General features: G+C 36.9%; 3 protein-coding genes across 5 annotated transcripts; 1 reads left to right on the top strand and 2 right to left on the bottom strand.

The window, feature by feature from the left end:
- Positions 1 to 132: 132 nt before the first annotated feature.
- Positions 133 to 9,601, bottom strand: mapk3 (mitogen-activated protein kinase 3). The gene is made up of 9 exons (XM_067414403.1): positions 9,135 to 9,601; positions 7,628 to 7,810; positions 7,262 to 7,451; positions 6,115 to 6,231; positions 5,925 to 6,039; positions 4,900 to 5,031; positions 3,790 to 3,899; positions 3,536 to 3,664; positions 133 to 2,740 (listed from the first exon to the last, which is right to left on the bottom strand). The coding sequence occupies exons 1-8, from the start codon at positions 9,344 to 9,346 to the stop codon at positions 3,545 to 3,547; spliced, it is 1,179 nt and encodes a 392-aa protein (XP_067270504.1). The 5' UTR covers positions 9,347 to 9,601; the 3' UTR covers positions 133 to 2,740; positions 3,536 to 3,544.
- Positions 9,602 to 10,529: 928 nt separating this feature from the next.
- Positions 10,530 to 14,251, top strand: nudt9 (nudix (nucleoside diphosphate linked moiety X)-type motif 9). 2 transcript variants are annotated; one of them, XM_067414424.1, is made up of 8 exons: positions 10,530 to 10,723; positions 10,956 to 11,186; positions 11,388 to 11,477; positions 11,847 to 11,933; positions 12,088 to 12,199; positions 12,391 to 12,537; positions 12,722 to 12,806; positions 13,720 to 14,251. In XM_067414424.1, exons 1-8 carry the CDS (start codon positions 10,632 to 10,634, stop codon positions 13,863 to 13,865), a joined length of 990 nt encoding a protein of 329 aa, XP_067270525.1. In that variant the 5' UTR covers positions 10,530 to 10,631; the 3' UTR covers positions 13,866 to 14,251. The 2 variants fall into 2 exon arrangements, with proteins under 2 accessions (XP_067270525.1, XP_067270517.1); XM_067414416.1 differs by having other exon boundaries at positions 10,532 to 10,723; positions 10,953 to 11,186.
- Positions 14,252 to 16,159: 1,908 nt separating this feature from the next.
- Positions 16,160 to 24,882, bottom strand: ppp4ca (protein phosphatase 4, catalytic subunit a). 2 transcript variants are annotated; one of them, XM_067414445.1, is made up of 9 exons: positions 24,843 to 24,882; positions 23,390 to 23,681; positions 23,191 to 23,242; positions 23,058 to 23,108; positions 22,806 to 22,907; positions 21,828 to 22,001; positions 16,684 to 16,810; positions 16,407 to 16,596; positions 16,160 to 16,289 (listed from the first exon to the last, which is right to left on the bottom strand). In XM_067414445.1, exons 2-9 carry the CDS (start codon positions 23,497 to 23,499, stop codon positions 16,160 to 16,162), a joined length of 936 nt encoding a protein of 311 aa, XP_067270546.1. In that variant the 5' UTR covers positions 23,500 to 23,681; positions 24,843 to 24,882. The 2 variants fall into 2 exon arrangements, with proteins under 2 accessions (XP_067270546.1, XP_067270555.1); XM_067414454.1 differs by having other exon boundaries at positions 24,823 to 24,843.
- Between the last annotated feature and the right edge of the window lie 8 nt (positions 24,883 to 24,890).

Genomic DNA, 24,890 nt, shown 5'->3' on the forward strand with positions numbered 1-24,890 from the left:
TGCATTTCATTTTCATGTTTGTTGAATTTTTTTTTTTTTGATGTACACTCAATTTAGTAAACATCTTTGAAGCAGGATTAAAGGTTATTTTGTTTATTAACAAAAAGAATACAAAAAGCACAAGACAAGGACTTACAGTATCAGGAATTTTATTTAATATATGTATATAATTCTGTTTTTGTTAATTGTTTAATTTATTATACCCATAAGCATATACATAGAATATAACCATCCATAACTCATTTCTCTTGACAATCTACCCATATCGTTTAATCATCTTTTAAAATAATTCCTTATAAGATTCAGGGAAAAATAGACTTCAGAAAGAGTGAACAGCCAATTATTTTTCACACCCAAAGCGAACAAAATGAAAAAAATGCAAAACATACTTTAAAAAGGACAAAAGTTTTTAAATCCCTTTTCAGTTTTTAAAATAAAAAAAGACCTCACCAATATAACACCAGCAATAATCATTATAACAGCCATTAAAAGGACATTAGGATATCTGCCCCCTTTGTAGGCTTTTGAAATCATATACAGTATGCGTGCAGGTTTATATGTGAGAAATACATCCTTAAATGTGTGTGTGTGTGTGTGCGTGTGTGTAAGACTGTTGACAGTCCCCATGGTCCCATTCACAAGAAGCATATCATTGCCATTGACAATACAGTAATATAAATAATCTTTTTCTTGTTAATGAATTGTTTCCCTCAAATCACAGAGCGAAATGATCTCCCCTCCCCATGAGGAAGCAGAGAAGAGCAGCTTCTGGTTGGAAAAGACAGACATAGACATGGAACGCGACCAACCGTCATTGCCCATTACATTTGATTTTACCCTAACAAGTGGTGGATTAAGAAAAAAAGATGATTACTAAAGCATAGAAAGAGAATGGATAGAAACAAGGAAACTTTTGTCACAGGAATAGATTTAACACAATAAAATTGCACTAAATAGAAACTAAACAAAACAATTGGTCATAAGACACAAAGTGCAGGTGCACTGATTAAGAAAATGTTACACGATTGACGTGCAAAGTGAATTTCTTCTGCAGTTGGGGCTCATCCCAATGGGGTTTTACACAGGGGGGGGGGGGGGGGGGGGATTAATTTTTAAATCACACCCTGTATTTTTTATTCAAAACAGCTAAACACTGTGCCATTTTAACTCTTCCCACTTGAACATGCTTTCCTCATCCATGATTGGCCAAAAGCAATGACGGTTTCTTTAAAAACAGCTTTTTTCCCCTCCACTGAAAACATGTAATAAAGGCAGGTTGTTACGTCTTAGATGCAGTGCATGCAGAGTAAGTCAGTTCGACACCAGATAAACACAAGGTGAGCCAATCACAGGCAGGAGAGGCATGAGGTCAGCAAGCCCTGTGGAAAAGCCCTTTGAAAAGTTCTGACATCACAGGGAGGGAATGAGGAAAAAATGTGCTATGGCTCTGAAAGTGTTAAGCTTGGCTATGATTCCTCAATCACTCCAGGACAAGTGAAGAAAAGCAAAACAAAAGAGAACAAGGATGATGCGAGAGAGAGAAAAAAAAAGGCAAGGGACCGAAATCTGCTAGCAAGAAATCCAGAATGTGCGACTTATCAGAAAGGAATCATGGCAACAGTAGTCATGGACATGGTAACCAATGACAACTATTGTTACTCACAAAGAAAAAAATCAGTATCAACCCCCCATATAAAAAATAAAAAAAAACACAAAAGAATGCACGATGAAGGTCTGCTGCACGCCACAGAGCCTCCATGAAATGAACAGACAAGAGAGGAGGAGAAGAGAAAGAGGGAAAGGAAGCCAGCATTTAAAAAAGAAAGAAAAGAAAATATGATACTGATGGCTTAATTTTCCCAAGAACATTGGCAAGAAATAGTCTCAGTTCTCAACAGTAGAACATGATATTTTACAGCAGATGATACTATTCCATCTTGCTCTCTTTCCTCGGTTCATCCTGCCTGTCGCCGTTTCTGTTTCACACAATACATTTCTCAAGAATCAAAACAAGACCTTTTTCCTCACAACAGAAAACAAAAAAGTCTACGCTTGTTAAATGTAATATCACTTGCCTTTGAATACATTTTAAAAAAAGAAGAAAAGAAACACAAGCAATGACTTTATATATTTTTAAAAGATATTCAAATATAAATCCCTAACATTACAAAACACAATTTGTAACTGATCTTAATGTTCAAATTACAGTGTACATACAGATTGCCAACTTACAATACTCCAATGAAACTCAAAACCACTTATATATACACACACCAGTCAGTGCCCAGCGTAGAGGTTCTCTTTCTCTCTCCCTCTCCATCTCTGTTGGAATGGGAAAAAAACACCCAGAACAACACAGACCAGTAAAGAGACACCCTCGAGAGAGACATAAAGAGAAAGAGACGGATACAAACAGAGAGAGAAGCAGGGTATTGAGAGAAAGGGTGAAAGATGCAATTGTTTCAGAGAGCAGGAGCTGTGTGCGGTATGCGATGAGAAAAGCGAGTCTGGCGGCCCCCATTAATGGCATTATGATAAGATGTTACAAGCCCAAACTAGCACACAGCTTTCCAGCAAGAAAGAGAGATGGACAGATAAAACAAAGCTGAAGTTTTTAAATGTACATTTTTCCTCTTTTTTTCTTATTTTTTTAATTATATATGCATGTATATGTTTTCGCAGGTTGTCTGGAGTTATCTTTATCTGTGACTCCACGCTGCTCCATTATTCTCAATGATGGCTGCAAAAAAGAATTACTGACCATCAGTGGACAACAAAAGGTTTAAATGTGTAATTCTTTGAAACACAGGTTTTAAATATAAACAAATAAATATTTAAAATACCATCTAATATTATTTTTTTTACACAAAATATTTTGGTCCGTTCAGTATATTAACATAAATGTATCAAAAGTTATTTTTACGGTTAAATAAATTCAAATTATCTTTTATTGAAAGCTATTACTCCAAGGAGAATATAAAATTGCTTTCATTAAAAAGAAATGATATTACTTAATAAATGTATTTTAATATAGTGTGCAAAACAAAAAAATAATGATTACATTTTTTGTTTGTTTTTTGGGCAAAGAAATTAACTATATATTTTTTTCTCTAAATATAAAAAAATGTTTATTGAAGGAACAGTTCACCCAAGAATAGACAGCAAAAGATTTCACATCTCGTTTGTACATGTACATTGAGATGCATTGCACAAGGTTTGGCACCCTGCCAAATATAAATATGACTATGCTCAAATGAACTTTAAGGATAAACATTTTTTTGCAGCTTGACATCTTTGGTCAACATCCATATGCCTTTTCTGGAAAAATACAGCTATTTATTTTTTTAATATCTTTAAAAGTCAGTCACATATGAGGGTGAGTAAAATGGTCGTCAATTCATTTTTGGGTGAACTTTAGTTGCTTATGGCATATGACTTCTTAGTCACTTTCCTTGTTGTTGTTTTTTTTTTTTTTTTTTTTTTTTAAGTGAAATGTTACACTTTACATTTTTGACACGTGTTTGCGTTTTTGTACCTTTCCCTCTCAAGAGCCCTGGTAGTTGGCCTGAAAGCGTGCTGTCTCCTCAAAGATGAGCTCTTTCAGCTTCTCTTTAGGAAGATCGTCCAGCTCCATGTTGAAAGTGAAGGGCTCCTCAGCCACCGGCTACATTTGCAAACAATGTGAAACGTTGTTAGGCTTAACTAACTAAATACAAGATTGTACAGAAGAGGAGTGAGGCATAAAAACAACAAAAATGGATGGAGCTGGAAAAGGGGAAAGAGTGGTACCTCATCAGAGGGGTCATAGTACTGCTCCAGGTAGGGGTGGGCCAGTGCTTCCTCCACAGTTATACGTTTGATGGGGTTAAAGGTTAGCATGCGGTCCAATAAATCCAGAGCTGAAACGCAAAAGGTAGAAGAACATGAAGTTCCACACACTACGATGTTAAATCTATGATTACAAAAGAACTTATTTAACAGTACTACTAATATACAAGCCTATAAATCATGCACAACTAACAAAGCACAAACCGACAGTCATACCAGGATGTAAATGTACAAATACAGAAGTTCATTTTTCTTTTTTTGTTCATCTGCCAATGTTTCATTAAACATACTTGCACAATGCAGCCAGACCATCAAAAGACCATTTGTTGACACCCACATTTGTTCAGTACACCCACATGTACACATGCACACACTTGCATACAGGGACTCTCCATAGGCATAATGGTTTTTATACTGTACAAACTATGTTCTATCCCCTTACACCGCGTAGACAAGTCTATTTTCCATCCATCTTTGTGTTAGTAGTAGCGCAGGTGCTTGTAGTATGTCAGAAACGGAATGGAACGCCAGTTTACTGTCTGGAATTTTCATGTCCCACCTCATCCAATGCTGACAGTATTACTGATTATAATAGGTTCTATTTGTTGTTTTTTCTCCACATTGCATAGCTTGCATTTGATAATAAAATAAAAATAAAAAACACTATTTAGAATTGACATAATTTTCAGTCATTTATGAGACCATGCAGAATTTTTCTGTATCCCCTGTTTTCACTGTTATACAGTAAGGGGGCACTATTACATATCATCTGGAAGAGTAGAGAATATCCAGAGCAAAACACAGAAAAAAAAGGAGCAGAAACAAGCGATTAAAGCATTGCTAATGCTTATGCACGCTGTCATATTTGAGGAGGGGTTGGGAAGACACGATTTTCTCAGCTTTTTGTCGAAAATATTGCCGTTTTTAGGAAACGAGGATGTCTCCTCTTAAACCCATGTCTTTACACACTTGGGTCCTCATAAATCATTTATACAAGAACACACTTGAAACAGCTACTGTCAGACCTCACTCTACACATCATTCACTAAACATCCTAATGCGTGAGCTGACCTTTGTTGTCTGCTTTGGGGAACAGCTTGGTCCATGGGATTTTTGGCTTCTGGGGTAAAGACTGGAGGTAGTTCCTGGCCTTCATGTTGATGATGCAGTTTAGATCATCTTGAGAGGGGGAGCCCAAAATACCTAATCGATCGGGCAGGAAAATTAACACCATAAACAAACTAAAATTTCTTGCATGCCAAAATGAGTAAAATAACAACAATACAGTGGTTGTCAACTGAAAATCATTGTTTCTATGATCTCCTTGGGCTTGATTGTGCAAAATGAACAGCAAGGAAGAAAATTATGCTGACTGAAAAAAATTAAATATTATTTTAGAATTGTGCAATGTTAAGCTTATTAGTTTTTAAAAAGAGAGTGGAAATGCTTTTTTAAAACATTAATTAGTCTTCGTAGAAAATTCTTAAACCAAATATAGTTAAAACTATATGAAAAGTAAAAGCTAAATGCATGTTTACTTGCAAAGGTAAATTATAATTTGTATTAATTATATCAATAATAATTATAATAGTAATACATTTTAAAGGTTGTTTACTTTTATACCAGAAACAGTTTTGGTACCGTGCTGGGTTGCCACTTCAATACAGTACTAAAAGGAATATAGAATACACTAAATACATAATAAAATACTTTTCATATCAAAAAGCAAAAACAGATCCACTGCTTTAGTATACGGGATTTTTAACAATGCAGAAGTCTTTTGAGCAATTAAATGAGTCCTTTCATGAAATTATTTATTCAGTCTTCCTCACCCAAACCTTTTGAACGAGTTTACTTTTATATTATTTCTTCACTTATGCCCAGGGAAGCTGCATCCTGTTCAGAAGCCGAGTCTATTCTCTTTAGTGTTTCCTGCCCTCACTGATACAGTGTGCCACTGTGTCATAATGCAACGTTATCCTTGCTACACGCAGTTGATACATGAAAGTTCCTCTTTTATGTTATACTACAGGTAGTGCAGATTTGAGAATTAAAGAGAAGGGAAATTCCATTTAGCATTACACTCATGTTCTTACCCAATATGTGGTTGAGCTGGTCCAGATAGTGCTTCCCAGGGAAGATGGGTCTGTTGGACAACATCTCAGCCAGGATGCAACCCACAGACCAAATATCAATGGACATGGTGTAGCCCTGAAAGACAAAGTGATGGTCAAAATATGCATCCAGTTCAGATCTTAAATGCTAAAGACAAACACCCGGACATACCTTGGAGTTGAGCATGATCTCAGGAGCACGGTACCAGCGAGTAGCCACATACTCTGTGAGGAATCCGGTGTGGTCATGTTCTGGGTCGGCTATCCGTGCCAGCCCAAAGTCACAGATCTATGGGTGAGGAAAATATATATCCTCTATACAACACTCCTTCCAACATGCAAATTTTGCCTAAAAAAAGCCTCTTATTTCTATATTTAGCTTCACTAGGATCATTGCCTTCAGATTAAACAAAGCACAAGAGCTACATTACTAAATTTGGTCCTGCGTTCCTCAAAAATATCTGTGCCAAAATAGATCTATTACGAAATAATTTTCACTCATTAAAAATCACATTTATTTTATATTAGATTTAATTTTGGGCTAAAAGCTACTGTGTTACCACCAATGGTTTACTAAACACTAATTTAAAGGGCTAGTGCACCCAAACAAGAAATTGATGTCATTAATGACTCACCCTAATAACGTCCCACACCCCTAAGACCTCCGTTCATCTTCAGAGCACAGTTTAAGATATTTTATATTTAGTCCGAGAGCATAAGCAGTCTATGCACACTTTACTGTCCATGTCCAGAAAGGGAATAAAAACATCATCAAAGTAGTCCATATGGGACATCAGTTAGTTCATTAGAATCTCTTGAAGCATCGAAAATACATTTTAGTCCAAAAGTATCAAAAAATACGACTTTATTCAGCATTGTCTTCTCTTCCTCTTCATGAATCAATCCGCTGATTCATAACCGTTTGAATCTTTATTTGAGGTTTGAAAACAAACGCGGAAGTAAAGACAATGCTGAATAAAATCATAGTTTTTGTTATTTTTGGACCAAAAAGTATTTTTGATGCTTCAAGAGATTCTAATTAACCAACTGATGTCCCATATGGACTACTTTGATGATGTTTTTATTCCCTTTCTGGACATGGACAGTAAAGTGTGCATACACTTGCAAATTATGCTCTCTGACTAAATCTTAAATTTCTTAAACTGTGTTCCAAAGATGAACAGAGGTCTTACGGGTGTGGAACGACATTAGGGTGAGTCATTAATGACATCAATTTTTTGGGTGAACTAACCCCTTTAAGCATTAGAGTTTAATGTTTGGAGTTTTTCAATCAGGAAAATCCGTTTGGCTGTTCTGACCTTGAGGTCACAGGTGGTGTTGATGAGAAGGTTTGAAGGCTTCAGGTCTCTGTGCAGGACATTGGCAGAGTGAATGTATTTCAGCCCTCGCAGGATCTGGTACAGAAAGTAGCAGATGTGGTCGTTGCTGAGTTGCTGTGTCTTCAGCAGTTTGTAAAGATCAGTCTCCATCAGGTCTTGTACAATATAGCTGAAATGCAGTTAAAGAACTACAACACAATACAACAATGTGATTATGTACACATTTATATTATTTTTATATTAGATTACATGCATGTTCAAAATACAATGAATGACAAGTACAGTTTGCGCTAACAGTTTGGCCTAGTGCATTGTGAGCTTGTTGCTGTGCATGTTCAAGGATACACATCCCTCATATATTCGATGCGGCGCGCTCTCAGGATGTCATTGATGCCTATGATGTTCTCATGACGGAACCGCAGGAGGATTTTGATCTCCCTCAGGGTGCGCTGGCAGTAGGTCTGGTGTTCAAATGGACTGATCTTCTTAATGGCCACTCGGATCTTATTCACATTATCAAAAGCTGAGCTGCAGGCAGCAGGAAAAGAGATGGTGGGTAAAGAGGAGAGAGAGAGAGAAAATAAATCAGCATACAAGTTTGTGCACGTATTTAACTCATATAGATTGTGATGCGTAAAAAAAACTACCTGCATGATGTAGCGGTTAATTAAATTGTGTCAACCTCAGACCATGCTAAATATTATACGAGATGTCTAAATTGTTTAAACCTGTTTTAGCAATGTTTTTAAATACAGGTTAAAATATACACAAAATAATAGAGAATCATTTAGAAATGTAAAAATATTTACCAAAATGAATATCATGATAGCATTTTATATTCTTTGAAATTTATTTGAGATTGCACAGGCCAAAATATCTAACTTTGCACACAATTGATGCATTTTAAAACTACCAATGTGCACTTTATTTGTAGAAAACACCTAGTACCTTATTTTTTATTATTCTTATTAAGCTGTCCGATAGCCCTAACAAAAGATATCCATAGAAGGCCATAGTGTTTTATTACAGGGGGTTTGTTTACATCCTCCTGCAAAACTTGACAGTCATTTTGAGGATGGAGAGCAGACCAACGCTCAGCTCTTAATTCTACACCTTATCTATTTTGTGTAACATAATTTTGGCATGTTATTAGCAAATAACATTATATCTAAACAAAAAATAACGTATTCGTATTTCTACAAAAAACGCAATAATATTTCCTTAAACACTTCATCCACATTTGGCCGCATCGTAACCACGCCTGTTTTACGAGCTCATAGTGAATGTCAGATTGCTAGCGGTTGCGCTAATAGACCTAGCGTTCAGATTCAGACTAAAAACAACTAATCAAACTCCTAAAATCAAGAGTGACAAGTTACATTCAACATCTGAACATAACGACTGTTCTCAATAACACAGATACAGTACAGTGAGACACCGTTTGCGCCTTTAAACCTAGTGAGATACCTAGATAGGACTTTTTAACATTTAAACGTGCTTATGATGCCTCAAAAGGTTGTTTATGTAGGCAGTTCGATGTGATTTGAGAAACAGCCTGTGCTGAAGAAATGGGATTTAATCCAATGCATTACACGAAATCTATTGTTAGACATTCTGGGAAGAATATGCAGAAACTTGTTGAGCCAAAAAAAAAAAAATGATTCTGCTGAACACCTTTTATATCTGGTTCTCTCTCCATGAAATTGGAATGCGGAATGGGATTTGCTTTCTGCGAATCAACACCATTTTCTTTACTACGAAGAGCTTATCGGTAGTAACGTTACCAGCCCACTAATTCTCGCCCCGAATCCACTGAAGTGTGCGAATACATAAACGAGCGGTTTCCGCTTACCAAACCATTCCATAGGCCCCCTCCCCGATGTACTGGAGATCGGTGTATCGGGGGCCAACGTCAAAATTTTGTCCCTTCACTGACTCTAGGCCAGGTTTGGGTCCCGCCGCTCCATTCGCTCCTCCGGGCGCGACGGCTCCTCCAGCCCCGGCGGCGCTGCTATTCGAGCCCGCGGCTCCGGCCGCCGCCGCGCTGCTGCCCGATTCCGCCATCGTTTCTGTCTACAAATCAGTCGCCTTCGCTCAGTCTGTGGCGGGATGGGGGGCTCGTATGTGCCTTCAGTCCAAAGACAGGTTTAGTGGATAGCAAAGACTGCCGTTATACGGTACGCTTTCTTGACAGTCGAAGAGGAGTCGGTCAAGGCCCCCCTGTGGATGCGAGTGCGGAACGAGCGTGCATCTAAACCTAAACGGATCGTGAGCGCGAACGCGCATTTCTCCTGTACAACATTCGGGGGCGCGCGCTGCGCGTGAAAAGCCACAGCAGACGCATTTACATAGTGCTCGAGTGGGTGTGCAGAATGCATCCCACGGATTCGTTTAGTAGGCTCTCCGGCGTGATTTACAGTTTGTGGTTGGAAAAAACAAACAAAGGGAAAAGTGTATCTTAACGTGCAAGAGAAATATACGAACTCGTCACATTTTCCAACACACATACACACAGTGTGTGTGTGTGTGTGCTATATGTTTTCTGGCGACGCACTTGCATATTATTTATAACATGATGCGTTTAAACTCGTCCCAAAATGAATTAGTTATGTCCATTATATTGGGTATACTGCAATGCACGACTGTCCTTGTATGATATAAATATATTACTACCAATAGAGATTTTACTGATTTTACACATAGACTGTAAAAAAATATGGACGTAGCGTCCGTGACGTCACCCATAGGATTCTGATAAGCCGTTCTGAAGCTTAAAGTATGGTCGAGCTGGGCGTTGCCATCTTGTGAGCGAGTCAACGCGTGTCACTCCCGGATAACAGAAAATGGGCAAAAAGGCGGGATGTGCGCGGAGCTGAGGTGACGCAATGACTATAGACGGCGGATAAATGGCTATCCACTTGTAACCACGCCCTTAATTATGCAGAACCTTAAGGCTTTATATAACGTAAACGAATGAGTTATAAAAAAATTCACCCCCCTCAGAGTTGTCATGAAGATCAAAATTAGCCATATAAGCCAAAACCACAATTTGTACCAGGCTGTAAACATGTTTTTTTCTGCTTTAAAGTTGAGAATTTTAACATGGGGCTCAATGAGATTCTGCTCCCTTCTGGAGCCTGTCCCTAGTGGCCAGTTGAGGAATTGCAGTTTACATTACTTCCGTATTGGCTTCAAGAGAGATCGCGGGAGGTTGCCGCTTGATTTTACAGCAGAGTACTCTAGTGTTCGCTATCATTACTGCAAGTCGCATGAATTACGTCACTGAAAGGTTGGGCTGGCTGATCTCTCACTTCCTGGTTACTGCAGCTCAGGTTTATATTGATTTGGAATGAAATCAGTTTCCCGTAACTGGGTTGCTTCGGTTCATGTAGCGCTTAGTCTTATTGGTCTTCCATATCCCGCCGGTACAAGTGGAGTCTGGTATGTAAATAACTGTAATAATTAAAATTATTTAAGTTTGTGTTACAAGGTTGGCAGGTCTATTGTCGACAGATTTTCCCCTTCTTAATTATTAATAATATGTTCTATTGCAGTACCTTGTTGTCTTGTGAGTATTAAATAATAACAATATAATAACAAAGAAACATTCCTGCTATGTGAAACTGAAACTTCAATTTTAAATGAATAGTTTCTTTTAACAAATGTTCAGCAGGAAAAACCCCATTAACAGCATTCCTAGTCTCTGTTCATCAACATCTGTCTACATGACTCCTGCTGCACACATTAAGGCTCGTTGTCCAGTATATCCTGGCTCAGACACAAGCCGCTTTCCTGTTCCTGATGACAAAATTGACTGGGAGTCAGACTGGCCCCAGTACAACCCTGTTAACTATACGGCTCCGACTGTGCTGAAAAAACCTGTTTGGGCAGACCCAGAGATAGGGTGAGTAACAACATATGCAAAACACACCATGAGCAATATATGTCATTTTTTTTATTTAAAAATAAATCCAAAACGTTACACTGCAAATTTCTGATTTAAAAGTGCACAAGATAATTATTGTGTTTAAATTGACACCCGATAATGTTTCAAAATATATATGTATTAATGTTTAATTTAATTTATCCTATGTACTTCCTTTAGCACATTTTCACCAAAGTTCAATTCTTTGGATGGATCTGTGGACAGGAGAAGCCACGAGGGCCCATATCGTATCCAGAATGGAAATCCACTGTGAGTCAAAGTCAAGTCACCTTTATTTATAAACAGGAAAATAACAGAATTAATGAGTCAAACAAATTCTACTCTATAATTGTGTCAAAGAAAATTGTGTCATTATTCAGCACAAGTCAGTTCAGTGTTGATTCATTTCAGTTCAATGACTGTGTAAAGTACATCTATTGTAAAATTAGTTCAGTTCAGCTATAAGCAGCTCTACAGAAGACAATAGTGTAGTTATTCAGCTCAAGTCAGTTAAATGTTGATTCAATCCAGTTCAATAACTTTGTCTATGTTGCAAAATTCATAAATTATGAAATTTGTAATATTTACAAGGCTTGATTTCCTGCTTATTAATATATACTCACTATAAATCATCCTCAGTAATCCACATGGAAGAACTGGACTGGAGGGCAGAGGGTTACTGGGAAGGTGGGGTCCAAACCATGCTGCTGATCCAATAGTTACAAGGTACTAGAATTTGTGTCATAATAAATGGTAACCAACCTTTCAACGGCAGTCTTTCTCCCGGTTTAACAATTCCATGCATGCAAGGTATTTTGTGTTCGGTGTGGCAGAGTTGCTTTAAAAAACTCATTCCTGTTCCTGTGGCTGCTTCATACAGATGGAAAAGAGACTCGACAGGACAACGTGTCCACCACACTAACTCGCAACTGCCCGTGCTGCAGTTCGTGTCCATCAAGAGGTTGGACTGTGGTGAATGGGCCATCCCAGGCGTGAGTATAAACTGTGATGCTGGTTTATCCATTATATATTTTTTGCGGGGACCAAAGTCAAATTTGGTTATTTTGAGTGTGCACCATTTGTGGGGTGATTTTAAAGGTGTTTTATTATTATTATTATTGTTTTTATAAATCATTCTGCTAAAATGCTAACATGGTTATAATTTTTGTTTGTTTGTGTTCAGGGTATGGTGGACCCTGGGGAGCGCATTTCTCAAACACTGCAGCGCGAGTTCTCAGAAGAGGCAATGAACTCTTTGCTAGCATCTCCAAGTGAGAGGGAAAATATCCAAAAGCGAATCACTGAGCTTTTCAGCTCAGAAGGTCTTCAGGTGAGACTATGCGTTTATGTGTAAATTTCACTGTCCAAAGGTAGAGCCACATTAGTGAGATTTCACAATTCATTATCAATGGTGTAGTGATGCACGAATCATAGCTCACACTGAACAATGGTAAATATGACCACACCTTAAGCATTGCATTGTTGTTGGTAACACAGCAACTTTTTTCCTTTAGGTGTATAAAGGTTATGTGGATGATCCGAGAAACACGGATAATGCTTGGATGGAAACAGTTGCAGTCAATTTCCATGATGAAACAGGTAAAAACAGTATATTAAAGGGTTAGTTCACCCAAAAATGAAATTGATGTCATTAATGGCTCACCCTAATGTTGTTCCACACCCGTAAGACCTCCGTTCATCTTCAGAACACAGTTTAAGATATTTTATATTTTAGTCCCAGAGCATATGCAGTCAATGCACACTTTACTGTCCATGTCCAGAAAGGGAATAAAAACATCATCAAAGTATTCCATATGGGACATCAGTTGGTTAATTAGAATCACTTGAAGCATCAAAAATACAATATTTTGGTCCAAAAATAACAAAAACTACGATTTTATTCAGCATCCTTATTCAGTCTTCTCTTCCACTTTTGTTTGTAAACCTCAAATAAAGATTCAAACGGCCATGAATCAGTGAATCGATCAATGATTTGGATCTCCAATGTCACATGATTTATGTAGTTTGGATCACATGTCAAACTGCTGAAAACACGTGACATTGGTGATCCGAATCATTGATCGTATCATTGATTCATGGCCGTTTGAATCTTTATTTGGGGTTTACAACATAGGAAGAGAAGACAATTCTGAATAAAGTCTTAGATTTTGTTATTTTTGGACCAAAATGTATTTTTGATGCTTCAAGAGATTCTAATGAACTAACTGATGTCACATATGGAATACTTTGATGATGTTTTTATTCCCTTTCTGGACATGGACAGTAAAGTGTGCATAGACTGCATATGCTCTGGGACTAAAATATAAAATATCTTAAACTGTGCTCTGAAGATGAACAGAGGTCTTAGGGGTGTGGGATGATATTAGGGTGAGTCATTAATGACATCAATTTCATTTTCAGGTGATTTAACCCATTAATGAAACAATAATATTCTGAAGGTAACTTACTGATTAAAGTACATGTTTAATTCAGTTCGTTTTCTTTTATCTAGGAAATAGTGTAAGTGAGCTTCCATTGCAAGCAGGCGATGATGCTGGTCAAGTGAGTTGGATTGATATCGACTCCTCCATCGCCCTTTATGCAAATCACTCGCATTTCCTAAAGACAGTTGCTAAGGAAATGAATGCCCATTGGTAACAGAAAATGGTTTAAAAAGTGCCTTTCTGCTGTGAAATAAATGAAGAAGCATAAGAAGAACAGTAGCTTGGTTACATAATTCGAAATGAAAACTAGAAAAATAGGTTCTAGTGCTGGCACATATTAATATGAAGTGTGCCCTATTTGCCACAATACTGCCAAAACTTGCATTCCAATACAAAACAAAATGTTAACCTCATTTATCTGTGCACTTTCTTAATATTCAGTATAAAGCATGGCTACTGAAAATGAAGGCTTACTGATTATTTAATTTGTTATTCTTCTTACCCAGAACCGAACACTATTACCTGAATAAGAACTTATGCATGACTTTCTCTGTAATATCCAAAGGAATAAACTTAAAGGAATTAATCTCATACTGTACACTTGTTGTTTTCACTTTTGTCTGTTGTGATATATTTCAGTAATTTAAAGAAAATGATTTGAGCATCTGTGAGGGTTTGACACTAAAGTTGTTTAAGTTCAACTACTTGAGAAAGAAATATTAAGGAAAAAAATGAAGTGCTTGGTCTGAACATCATGAATAATGTGAATTCTCTGAAAGCCTGTTTCTTTCGAATTGTTATTTAAGAGTATAAAAAATGAGGGACAGTGAGGCACTAACTCATGCATTCACGCATTACCTTTTTCAAAAGATTTGACATCTTCAGTAATGCCGATATCTGAAACAAGGGAAAATTATTTCTTGACGTTAGTTTTAACCTTGCAAAAATGGCCACATATGTCCTCTTAGCGACTGAGCCAGGTTGACATCACTGATTATATAATATAGTTTTAGATTTCAGTGACTCTTTCAGGTTGAATATGCTGCTGGATTCTTAAGTCTAAGTAATTTGCTCATGCAGTTAGCTCCAACCCTGATAAAACACACCTGCCTGTAGCTTTCCTCGTGATCCTGAAAGCATTGATAAGCCGTTTCAGTTGTGTTTGAGATTCATTCTACATGGCAGTGGCCCTCCATCCCCACTCTAGAGTGACAACATTTTTAGATTAGGGGACAGAGTTCTTGATGAGATAGAACGATTTGTCTCAGATATTTTTCATGGCTTTAGTTTTAAATGATTCCATGGTGACAAAATCATGGGGTTTGCACTCTCCTTTAAGTTTTCCTGTAAATATCTTAAAATATTTTATGACTACAATTACTACAAATAGGAAGTGTATAAAAACATCTTATGCTGTAAAAAGGGATTTGTAAAATTCAGTTTTACCCTCTATGATCTGTTGTTTGTATCAACAAATTCTGCTTAATATGTCATTGTATGTTTTTGTGAAAGCTAAACTAAATAATATATAATATAAAAAAACAAAGCTTTGATGATTGCCTCTTATGCCATATGCTTGACTGTGGTATCTGTCAAATGATTGTTAGTCAGATATCCATTTAATTTTGTCTAGTATGGAGAGGGCAGGAGATCTTTTCTTAAGATTTTTTTTGTGTGTGTGTGAGCATAGCAGGAATAAAGGTATACCTGCAGAATTAATTCTTTAGACCATAAGTTCACATTTTGATGGACAAGAAGCATAGTTCAAGCACAATTTAAAACATTAAATTATACAAGACATTGTCCGGTTTCTCCTCACACATCTTTGGTCCATTTAAGTTAGTGAGATGAAATGTGAATTAAAAGGGTTAGTTAAATCACAAAAAAATCTTACATTGTCTAATCAATATAGGGATAAATGCAATCTGCTCAATTTCGGGGGGAAAAACTGATCTGAACCAAATCAGCTCACAACTTTATATGCACATTATTGATATTCTATTACCATATGAACCCAGTGACTCAACAAAATATACAACGTAGTAACTCAAGGTTTCAGAGCACCTGAAAATTGTCATCTCTTGTAATATAATTACAAGCAGCAACATATGCAAAAACAACCCACAAATTCATGGATATGGTCATTTCTGTACAGATTTATATATGCAAATACATAAACACACTAGTTTTATTATTTTTGTTGGAAAAAATATAACCAGTTTGAAAATACAAAACTACCACATACTTAGCGACAGACGAAAGAGTTTCAATACATTAGATAAGACGTAAGAAAAAATAATAATTGTAACACGGGAAGGAATGTAAAAGTTTATGAAAAACAGGTAGTAAATGCTGTAACTGGTCCATTCACTGAAGTACTCAAGTTGTGCAGTTAAAAGTTGGCCGACACACACGCACTCACACACAAAAAAGCATTAAAAAAGGTGGTCTATACAGGTGTTGTTTCTGATGCTTCCAAATTTTCGCCTGGATTGGAAAGTCAGAAAGTCAAAGGAAGTAGTCAGCCACAGGCTTCTTAGAGGGGAGGCCTCTGGTTTCCTGAGGTGCAGCTTCAAATATGATAAACTCCTTCTGGAGATGCTCATCAAGCTCCAAAATGGCTGCCACATTACCACACCTAAGAAAATATTCCAAAAGAGGGGGAAAAAAACCTGGTGAGTGGTGAGACATCTCTTAGGAGCAATAATAATGCATACAAATTGGTGAACCACTGTAAAATAGAAGAAAAACACACCTATAACAGTAGTTTGGTGCAGACCACACAGTTAACACAGTCTCATTGAAATGCCACTTATAGCCCTCCATCACCAGCTGATGAGCTCTGCAGATCATGCTGATATCATTGGCAGCATTAAACTGTGCCACAACATCACTACCAAACAGATATCCAGCTCCTCTTGGACTCACACCCCACCCTGTGGTATCTAGAAAAAAGGGGAGCAAACAAGCGTAGGTATTTAGGTCAATATATTAAAGGTTTTCCATTTTGTGGCATTATATTAGTCTCTCACCCTCAGGGTCAGACCACAGTAAGTCACACATGGGTCCATCATGAGGAACTTCCTGCTTTCTGTCAATAGTTCTGATCTGATCCAAAGTTTGAATAGATGGAGAAAGTCCACCATGCACACAAAATATCTGGGAATAAAAAAGTATACACAGTACCATTAAAAAGTTTGTGGTCAGTAATTTTATAGATTTTTTTTTTTTCAACATTTGTATTTAGCAAATATGCATTAAATTGATAAATATATATATATATATATATATATATATATATATATATATATATATATATATATATATATATATATATATATATATATATATATATATATTTGCACATACAAAAGAATAATATTTTATATAAGTGCTGTTTCTTTTCTTTTTTTTAAATCCTGAAAACTGACATGACTGAACAGTAAGGAGTAAATGAACTGGAGTAAAAGCTTTGACATTACAAGAATAGTTACATTTTATTTTCAATTTCATATTACTGTATATTTAATCAATCAAATGCAGTTTTGGTGAGCATAAGAGACTTTTTCTTTCACAAAGGTTGTGTGTGTGTGTTTTAAAGATGCATCAGCATATCGAATGCCAATATTTATGGCAGATTTTTTATTTATTTAAAATTCATTCGATTACATCTTGCGCACAGTCAGATACCACCCCCAGCCCCATTGGCAAAGGAGAAGTGCTAAAATATATATAATATTTTTTTATTATATTAATAATATTGTATTATTATCAGGACCCACAAATATTCCCCCATTTCATTATTATACATTATGTTCAGCATTATGTATTGTAGGTGTTAGACATGTGCCGATTTTCGACAATGCGATTTATCACGATAATGAATATGCACGATATTGTTATCGTGGGCACTTTAAAATATCGTAAATAATAATTTATTAACAATTTATAATTTTTTTTTATAATGCATTCAAGAATACTTTGCCAATCAACCGTATAAATGCTCAACACCGCTGTATTCTGCGTCAAAGGGACACGCGCTCAGATATAAACAAGCCCAACGTGCGTTTGCACATGACGGACTGAACCGGTGAAGGAGCCGCGCTGCTGAAGTGCCGCTCAGTGACAGCAGAGGGCGCTGATGAACTGCAGAATGCGGCTGTTACCCCGGGAACCCCGCAAACAAACAAAAAACGCGTGTAGTTTTTAAAACATCCATTAGTTTTTGTAATCTCAATGTTGTTCATCAAGCACCAAATACTTAATAGGCTATTTATTTTCAAACTTAAACATTTTTATGTTTTAATCTGGACTACAACATGCCCTAATAATTAGAACGTTCTGTTATTGTTCAGTAAAACTTTGAGACATAACGTTACAACTTCATTAGTTAACATGTTAATTCATTATTACCAAACTGACAATGAAAAATACTTATAAAGAATGAATCATTCTATGTTAATTTCTTAGTTACTGTTTAATAACATTAAAATCAAAATAACTTTGTTAATGGACCTAAGATAAAACTAACAATGATCAGTATTTCTTAACCAACATTACCAAAAACATTATACTTTCTGTAACAAATGTAGCTATTGCTCAATCTTAGTGAATGCATTAAATAATGAGACCTTATTGTAATTTGTAAGCCTACCTGTTGTTCTTTATAGCCTAATTTTTTTGCAATTTAATCTGTTTGAAAATTGTACTTCTACAGCTCTGAAAAATATCAAGAGACCACTTAACATTGATTTCTCAATGAGGGGTCTCTTAATTTTTTTCCAGAGCTGTATATATTTTGGTGCATTATTGTATTTAAACATTCAGTTATTTTTGTTCTTACAAAAATAGTTCTTAAAGCTGTTATGCTATGGCAACACTTTTTTTTGCAACTTATTTCAATATCGTGATAATATCGTATATCGTGATAAAACTTCATCAATTAATCGCAACATGAAAAATTGATATCGGCACATGCCTAGTAGGTGTATGATTCTACGTAATAATTCATGTAGTAGTGTCACTGAAAAATGTTTTCCCTCACGCTTTCAATGCAAGCAGCATTCTCTCCCCATGATTGCTATGCCCTGCCTCTCCTGCTATTAATGCAGTAGCCTACGTAAGAATGAACCATCTAAAATGCTTTGAATAAATGTGATATTAAATGTGATCTTGTGATGTAAATTATGTTTGTGCTTTCACAAATGATTGCCGCTTTAAACGGTGTTTGCGTTTTGACATTGGCGGAGTGTCGCTTTAAATAATGTTTGCGCTTTCGCTTTGAGGAGCGCCGTTCCGGTGTCATGACAAATCCTGTCCCCCTGTGAAATCCAAGGGGGTAATCTAGCGCTCGGAAAGCGTTCCACCCCTAGGGGCTGCCATTGCTAACCAAGCCATCACCTGCTATTAGCATCCCATTGACTCCCATTCATTTTTGAGTCACTTTGACAGTGAATAACTTTACATCTGAGACGTTTAAAGACTCCATTTGTCCATTGTTTATTTCTAAAGAAACACGACAATGTATAAAATGCTCCATTACCTTATAGTATCTTACACTATCGCCCCGCAGAAGCTGTTTTTGTAAAAATAGGCTAACGATTGCGTCATAACCAACGCGACCCTGTCGCACAGTTGAGAAATTACCGTATAGACCTGAGGAGACGCTTGCAGGCAATCTTTTACTGTCTATGAAACAGTCGGGGGGACGTGGAGACATAAAGTCTGATAAAGTCAAGGGGGAAGAATGGGGAGAAGCCCATAGTGAGCCAAAAGCAACGGGAGAAAATATTTAAACAACGTGATTCAGCTTTCACTTTCCACAAAGTTAGAAGACCTACAGCTGTCAGACAGGAGGCTCACGTCACATCTACGTCGTCAAGCTCAGTCTGAGCCTGCGCAGTTCTCTCAGCCATCAGGAAGTGAGTGCCTCTAGGTTGACTTCATTATTTCCATAGACAGTAAAAGAAATGGACCGAGCGTTCCCATTGACGTCAACGGCGAAAGAATGAAGTCAACCTAGGGGCACTCACTTCCTGATGGCGGAGCGAACTGCGCAGGCTCAGACTGAGCTTGAGGACGTAGATGTGACGTGAGCCTCCTGTCTGACAGCTGTAGGTCTTCTAGTAGATGTGGAAAGCGAAAGCTGAATCATGTTGTTTAAATATTTTCTCCCGTTGCTTTTGGCTCACTATGGGCTTCTCCCCATTCTTCTCCCTTGACTTTATCAGACTAGTCTCCAGGACATGTCTCCACGTCCCCCCGACTGTCTCATAGACAGTAAAAGATTGCCTGCGAGCGTCTCCTCAGGTCTATACGGTAATTTCTCAACTGTGCGACAGGGTCGCGTTGGTTATGACGCAATCGTTAGCCTATTTTTACAAAAACAGCTTCTGCGGGTCGATAGTGTAAGATTCAAGGTAATGGAGCCTTTTATACATTGTCGTGTTTCTTTAGAAATAAACAATGGACAAATGGAGTCTTTAAACGTCTCAGATGTAAAGTTATTCACTGTCAAAGTGACTCAAAAATGAATGGGAGTCAATGGGATGCTAACGGCAGGTGATGGCTTGGTTAGCAATGGCAGCCCCTAGGGGTGGAACGCTTTCCGAGTGCTAGATTACCCCCTTGATTATTTCGCTGTTGACGTAATGGGATCGCTCGGTCCATTTCTTTTACTGTCTATGGTGAAATCGTGTCCGCTGGTAGCGGTTTTAAATGCCTGATCAAAAGTTGTTATACATGGTTCTGGACAATCAATTGTTTAAAAATAACTAAATAATAAACTAATAAACTATGAATTCATTGCCACACTAAGTACACACGCAAAACATTTATTTGAAATATTTAATTGATTGCTATAATGGGAGCAAAAACATGTTCTGAATTATATACTTATATAAGCACTTATAGCTTCAGTTATATACTACTAATATATAAAATATATGCTTTGTAAGACATTAAAGACTATTTTAACACAATTTAAACAGTAAAAATCAAAACGCGATTGTGTAAGTATTGTAATCAGGCTCTGAACAGATTACCTATTAAAATTTCTTTCAGCCAATAGAATCACTCTGGGGGTCCTTGCGGACACGATTTCACAGGGGGACAGGATTTTATGACACCGGCAGCGCCCGCACTTCAGATGTTTAATGCAGTCCGTCACAGTTCTAATCGCAAGAGAGTGTGTGAAAATGAACGCTCTCAAACTGTCAATGTTTAGCTCATCCAAGAATTTTAATTCTGCATTTACTCCCTCTCTCATGTTGTTTTCTCGCGTCACGCAATCATATGAACGTCCGTGTTTGCTTCAGTATGTGCGTCGTGTTAAATATATTCATCATATAAAGCCATTGTGTCTCTTCAGAAGACTTGAAGACTAAAGAACATTTGGATTAGACTACTCCATTAGTTATTTTTAGGATGCCTTTTTGGCATTTTTCCATCTTTTAAGTTTGAGAGGAATGGACTTTAAAAATGGAGGAATAGAAATCTCTCAGGTTTCATAAAGAATGCCTTCAATTGTGTTTAGAAGTTAAATGAAAAACGACATGATGTTGAGTACATGATGACAGAATTTACATTTGTGGTAGCCTACATTTGTTAATTTGTGTTTGGGTGAATTATACATTATAAATAGGCCTACTACAACAAGTTGAGCCTTGGATAAAACAACTCTATATCACAAATCATATCGTTTCCATCAACGATACATATCGTTACAATTCCATATCGTTACACCCCTACAGATTTATGAAGAATATTTGAGAGAAATGGGTCTTTTGTGTACATAGAAAAGGTCTTTGGTCTTTGAGTTCAGCTCATGAAAAAGGGGGGCAAAAACAAAAGTGTTTTTATACATAAAATGTGCATACAGTATATACAACAGGAATGGCAATAACAACACTTTGAATTGCCATTGTGTATGAAATGTGCTATATAAATAAACTTGCCTTGCCTATATATAGATAGATAGATAGATAGATAGATAGATAGATAGATAGATAGATAGATAGATAGATAGATAGATAGATAGATAGATAGATAGATAGATAGATAGATAGATAGATAGATAAAATATCTAAGTAAAGATATTTTAGAAAGTAAAATGTAGAAAGTAAAATGTAAAAAAGTTATAGAAAGTGAAAAGATAATTAAATATAAGAGGACCTACCTTGCCATCAACGATGGCAGAGAGGGATAGGTAGTCAAATATCTCTGTGCAATACCTCCAGACTGTAACAGAGCCATATTTTCTAAGACACTCGTCATAAAAGCCATACACTTGTGTGATCTGCCTCGACTCGTGATTCCCTCTGATCAGCGTTATTCGGTCAGGGTATCGCACCTGAAGGCATAAATAAAAAGAACTGAGAAAAAGAGCAGACTGAGAATATTGAGCAACTATAATGTAGCAATTACATTACAAAGAAAACCAGATTAACTTCTCAGTAACAGTCTTAACAGGGCTTCTCTGATGTTTATGTTTGAATTGCTGCGGTTGGTTCTGGTTTGAAGGACATTTGATGTTGCTCGTCGCTGCTGCTCACTGGTGGTCTCCCTCAGGCTTGAGCTGCATGGTGGCTGAAGTTTGCACCAGGCTAGTGTCATTCGGGCCAGCGTCATCGGCGTCCAGCATGATGTTGGGATGTTCCGCTTCTCGGCTGCGCCGCTGTTCCGTCCTGCATTGCGGCCGTGGATCGGCTTGGACTTCTGCGCCGACCCCGGTGTGTCCACAGAAGTGCCCGGAAAAATGTTTTGCCTCCTGCATGGTGCTGCGGCGATCCCCATCGTTTGAATCGTCATGAAGACCCATCATCTGGTCTTCAGCTGTCATGCCTCGACGATGTCATCGGAACACTGCTGCTGGGAGAAATTTAAAACATGGAGTGGACCACAGTGTGCTGCGAAGCTAACAGAGACTTCCACCATCAGCTCTGTTTCTGTTCACCATCAGCTCTGTTTCTGTTCACCATCAGCTCTGTTTCTGTTCTGTTTTCTGTGTTGGTTGATTGTTTGTAGTATCCATTTGCATTTTTACTTGTTATTCATTGTTTTGTTTTGTTATTTTTTTTCGGAATGAAAAGTGCATTATACATAAAATCTATTATTATTATTATTACTATTATTAACTTCTGGACAGATATTTTACCTTTAATGCTAGCAGCAATAGAAAAGTTTCCACACTATAGAACCCTCGGTCCACAAAGTCTCCCATGAAGAGGTAGTTTGTCTCTGGAACTTCACCCCCCACCTGAAAACCCAGAGAACAACAATCAGAATTAAACAACACACACATTGGTTTGAGATGGGAATAAAAATTCTACCAAGGTCAATACAAATTTGAAAGTTAAATGTATTGTGAATTCAATGAATGCTATTGATTGTATTCTCAATTGCTTACCCTAAATAGCTCTTTTAAATCATAAAACTGCCCATGTATATCTCCACAGACCTGCAAACAAAATGGTGGGTTGGCTTCAATTCTATAATCCTATAATAAAAGTTATAGGGTACATTTATAAAGAAATACTCACTGTGACGGGAGAATCTACCCTCTGAACATTACTCTCCTCCACAAGAATCTCCCTATAGAGCAAAACAATGACATTAATTCAAAATCACCTGATATACAACTTAAGAAGAATCTGCAATAACCATTTAGGTGCATATTGGTTGTGCATTGCTTAGCAAAAAAACTAATAAGGCATGCATAATGAGATATTTGGTCATTACCTCGCTTTGGCACACAGCGCCTTGACTTCATTTTCCTTGATAAGTTCACAACGTCTGAGTTGCTCGATCTGTCTGTCCAAGTCAATGACGTCACCCATGATGACACACATGCATACACTCACGGATATACTCCTCAATGTGAGGCTGATAAAATCCCTGGTACTGGCTTCCAGTCCTCTCTTAGTCTCACAGAGACCACAAATACACTCCTGGGAAATGAAGAGACTATAGGGTCGTGCACATAATTACATACACCGAGATGATCCTGAAAGATGCCAAGATAAGGGAATAACTGCAAAAAAACAACAACAACAAAACAATCAGAAATGCTAAACAAATCACATGCATGCTCGAAAATCAGACAAATATCCTATTGAGTCCTTTAGTGAGTTTCAGTGAGTATAATAACATTATTATATAGCAGTAATAATATAGTTGCATACAATGATTTTTATTTTAATATTTTATATTATAAATATGTCATTTTAATATAAAGAATTTTATATCAGTTATATCAACTCTACACTTTAATTGCGTGGTATTAGTTAATTAGTTGATTAGTTATGCATTATCGTCACTTAAAAAATAGTACTCATAACATGACTTTAAATCTAAATCAAATGTAACATTTCTGGCTTAGCTACTAACACATTAAGTTATCTGTATATAAAACAAATTTAACTATTTGAATTCTTCATTTTCTTATGTTTTGCCATTTAGTTTTCTTGCGTTTTTTGTTTTGTTTTGTAAAAAAAGAAGAAAAAAGACATTTCTAATATATTTACAAAGCCTGTTCAACAAAATTGTGTAGTACAAAAGAAGCGGTTAGCATACATTATAGTCTCTGTTTTTTTGTTTTTGTTCTTGGTTAAAATATGAATTGCATTTCATACGCTTAAATGTACTTATAAACGCATATAAAATACCTTTGGTCTGGACTTTGGATTAAACTCTTTTAGGCATCCGTCGCTCCCTCTGAAGACGCTAAATTCATTGAAAAAGCGGCGTATGCAAGTGTGACCGTCGCATCAACAAGCCCGCAGCACTAACCTTTCAAAATAAAGGTACCGATCACCTGTTCTACATGACAGTATACATTAATTGTTCTTATTTATCACATATTGAATTTATACGAGAGAGAGAGAGAGAGAGAGAGAGAGAGAGAGAGAGAGAGAGAGAGAGAGAGAGAGAGAGAGAGAGAGAGAGAGAGAGAGAGAGAGAGAGAGAGAGAGAGAGAGAGAGAGATATCAACACTTGATATAACAGAAAATGTTACGGTACTTAATGTTGTGTTTTGTCATAATACACATACACGTTTAATCCTTAAATGTGGGATATGTGAGGATATAAGAGATAATTTAACCCAGAGTTTAAGTTAATTACATTTAAAGGGACAATATAATTATATTGATGGAAATTAAACCAATAAAGACCTTTTTGCTCTTGTACAAACCTTTCCCAGATGACTGTTACTATTTTGAAATCGAATGTCGTTTGAAAA

This window comes from Pseudorasbora parva, chromosome 2 (genome assembly GCF_024679245.1).
Source record: "Pseudorasbora parva isolate DD20220531a chromosome 2, ASM2467924v1, whole genome shotgun sequence".
NCBI classification, from domain to species: Eukaryota; Metazoa; Chordata; class Actinopteri; order Cypriniformes; family Gobionidae; genus Pseudorasbora; species Pseudorasbora parva.

Coding starts and splice junctions, on each gene's coding strand:
- nudt9 (XM_067414416.1), top strand. CDS start 10,632: ATGAAATCAGTTTCCCGTAACTGGGTTGCTTCGGTTCATGTAGCGCTT. Junction 10,724..10,952: donor GCCGGTACAAGTGGAGTCTG/GTATGTAAATAA, acceptor ACAAATGTTCAG/CAGGAAAAACCCCATTAACA. Junction 11,478..11,846: donor ATCCAGAATGGAAATCCACT/GTGAGTCAAAGT, acceptor AATCATCCTCAG/TAATCCACATGGAAGAACTG.
- ppp4ca (XM_067414445.1), bottom strand. CDS start 23,499: ATGTGTGTCATCATGGGTGACGTCATTGACTTGGACAGACAGATCGAG. Junction 23,243..23,389: donor GCGCTGTGTGCCAAAGCGAG/GTAATGACCAAA, acceptor TTTGCTCTATAG/GGAGATTCTTGTGGAGGAGA. Junction 16,290..16,406: donor GCACCAAACTACTGTTATAG/GTGTGTTTTTCT, acceptor ATATTTTCTTAG/GTGTGGTAATGTGGCAGCCA.
- mapk3 (XM_067414403.1), bottom strand. CDS start 9,346: ATGGCGGAATCGGGCAGCAGCGCGGCGGCGGCCGGAGCCGCGGGCTCG. Junction 7,811..9,134: donor GGGGCCTATGGAATGGTTTG/GTAAGCGGAAAC, acceptor TGCTGCCTGCAG/CTCAGCTTTTGATAATGTGA. Junction 3,665..3,789: donor ACTATGACCCCTCTGATGAG/GTACCACTCTTT, acceptor TTGCAAATGTAG/CCGGTGGCTGAGGAGCCCTT.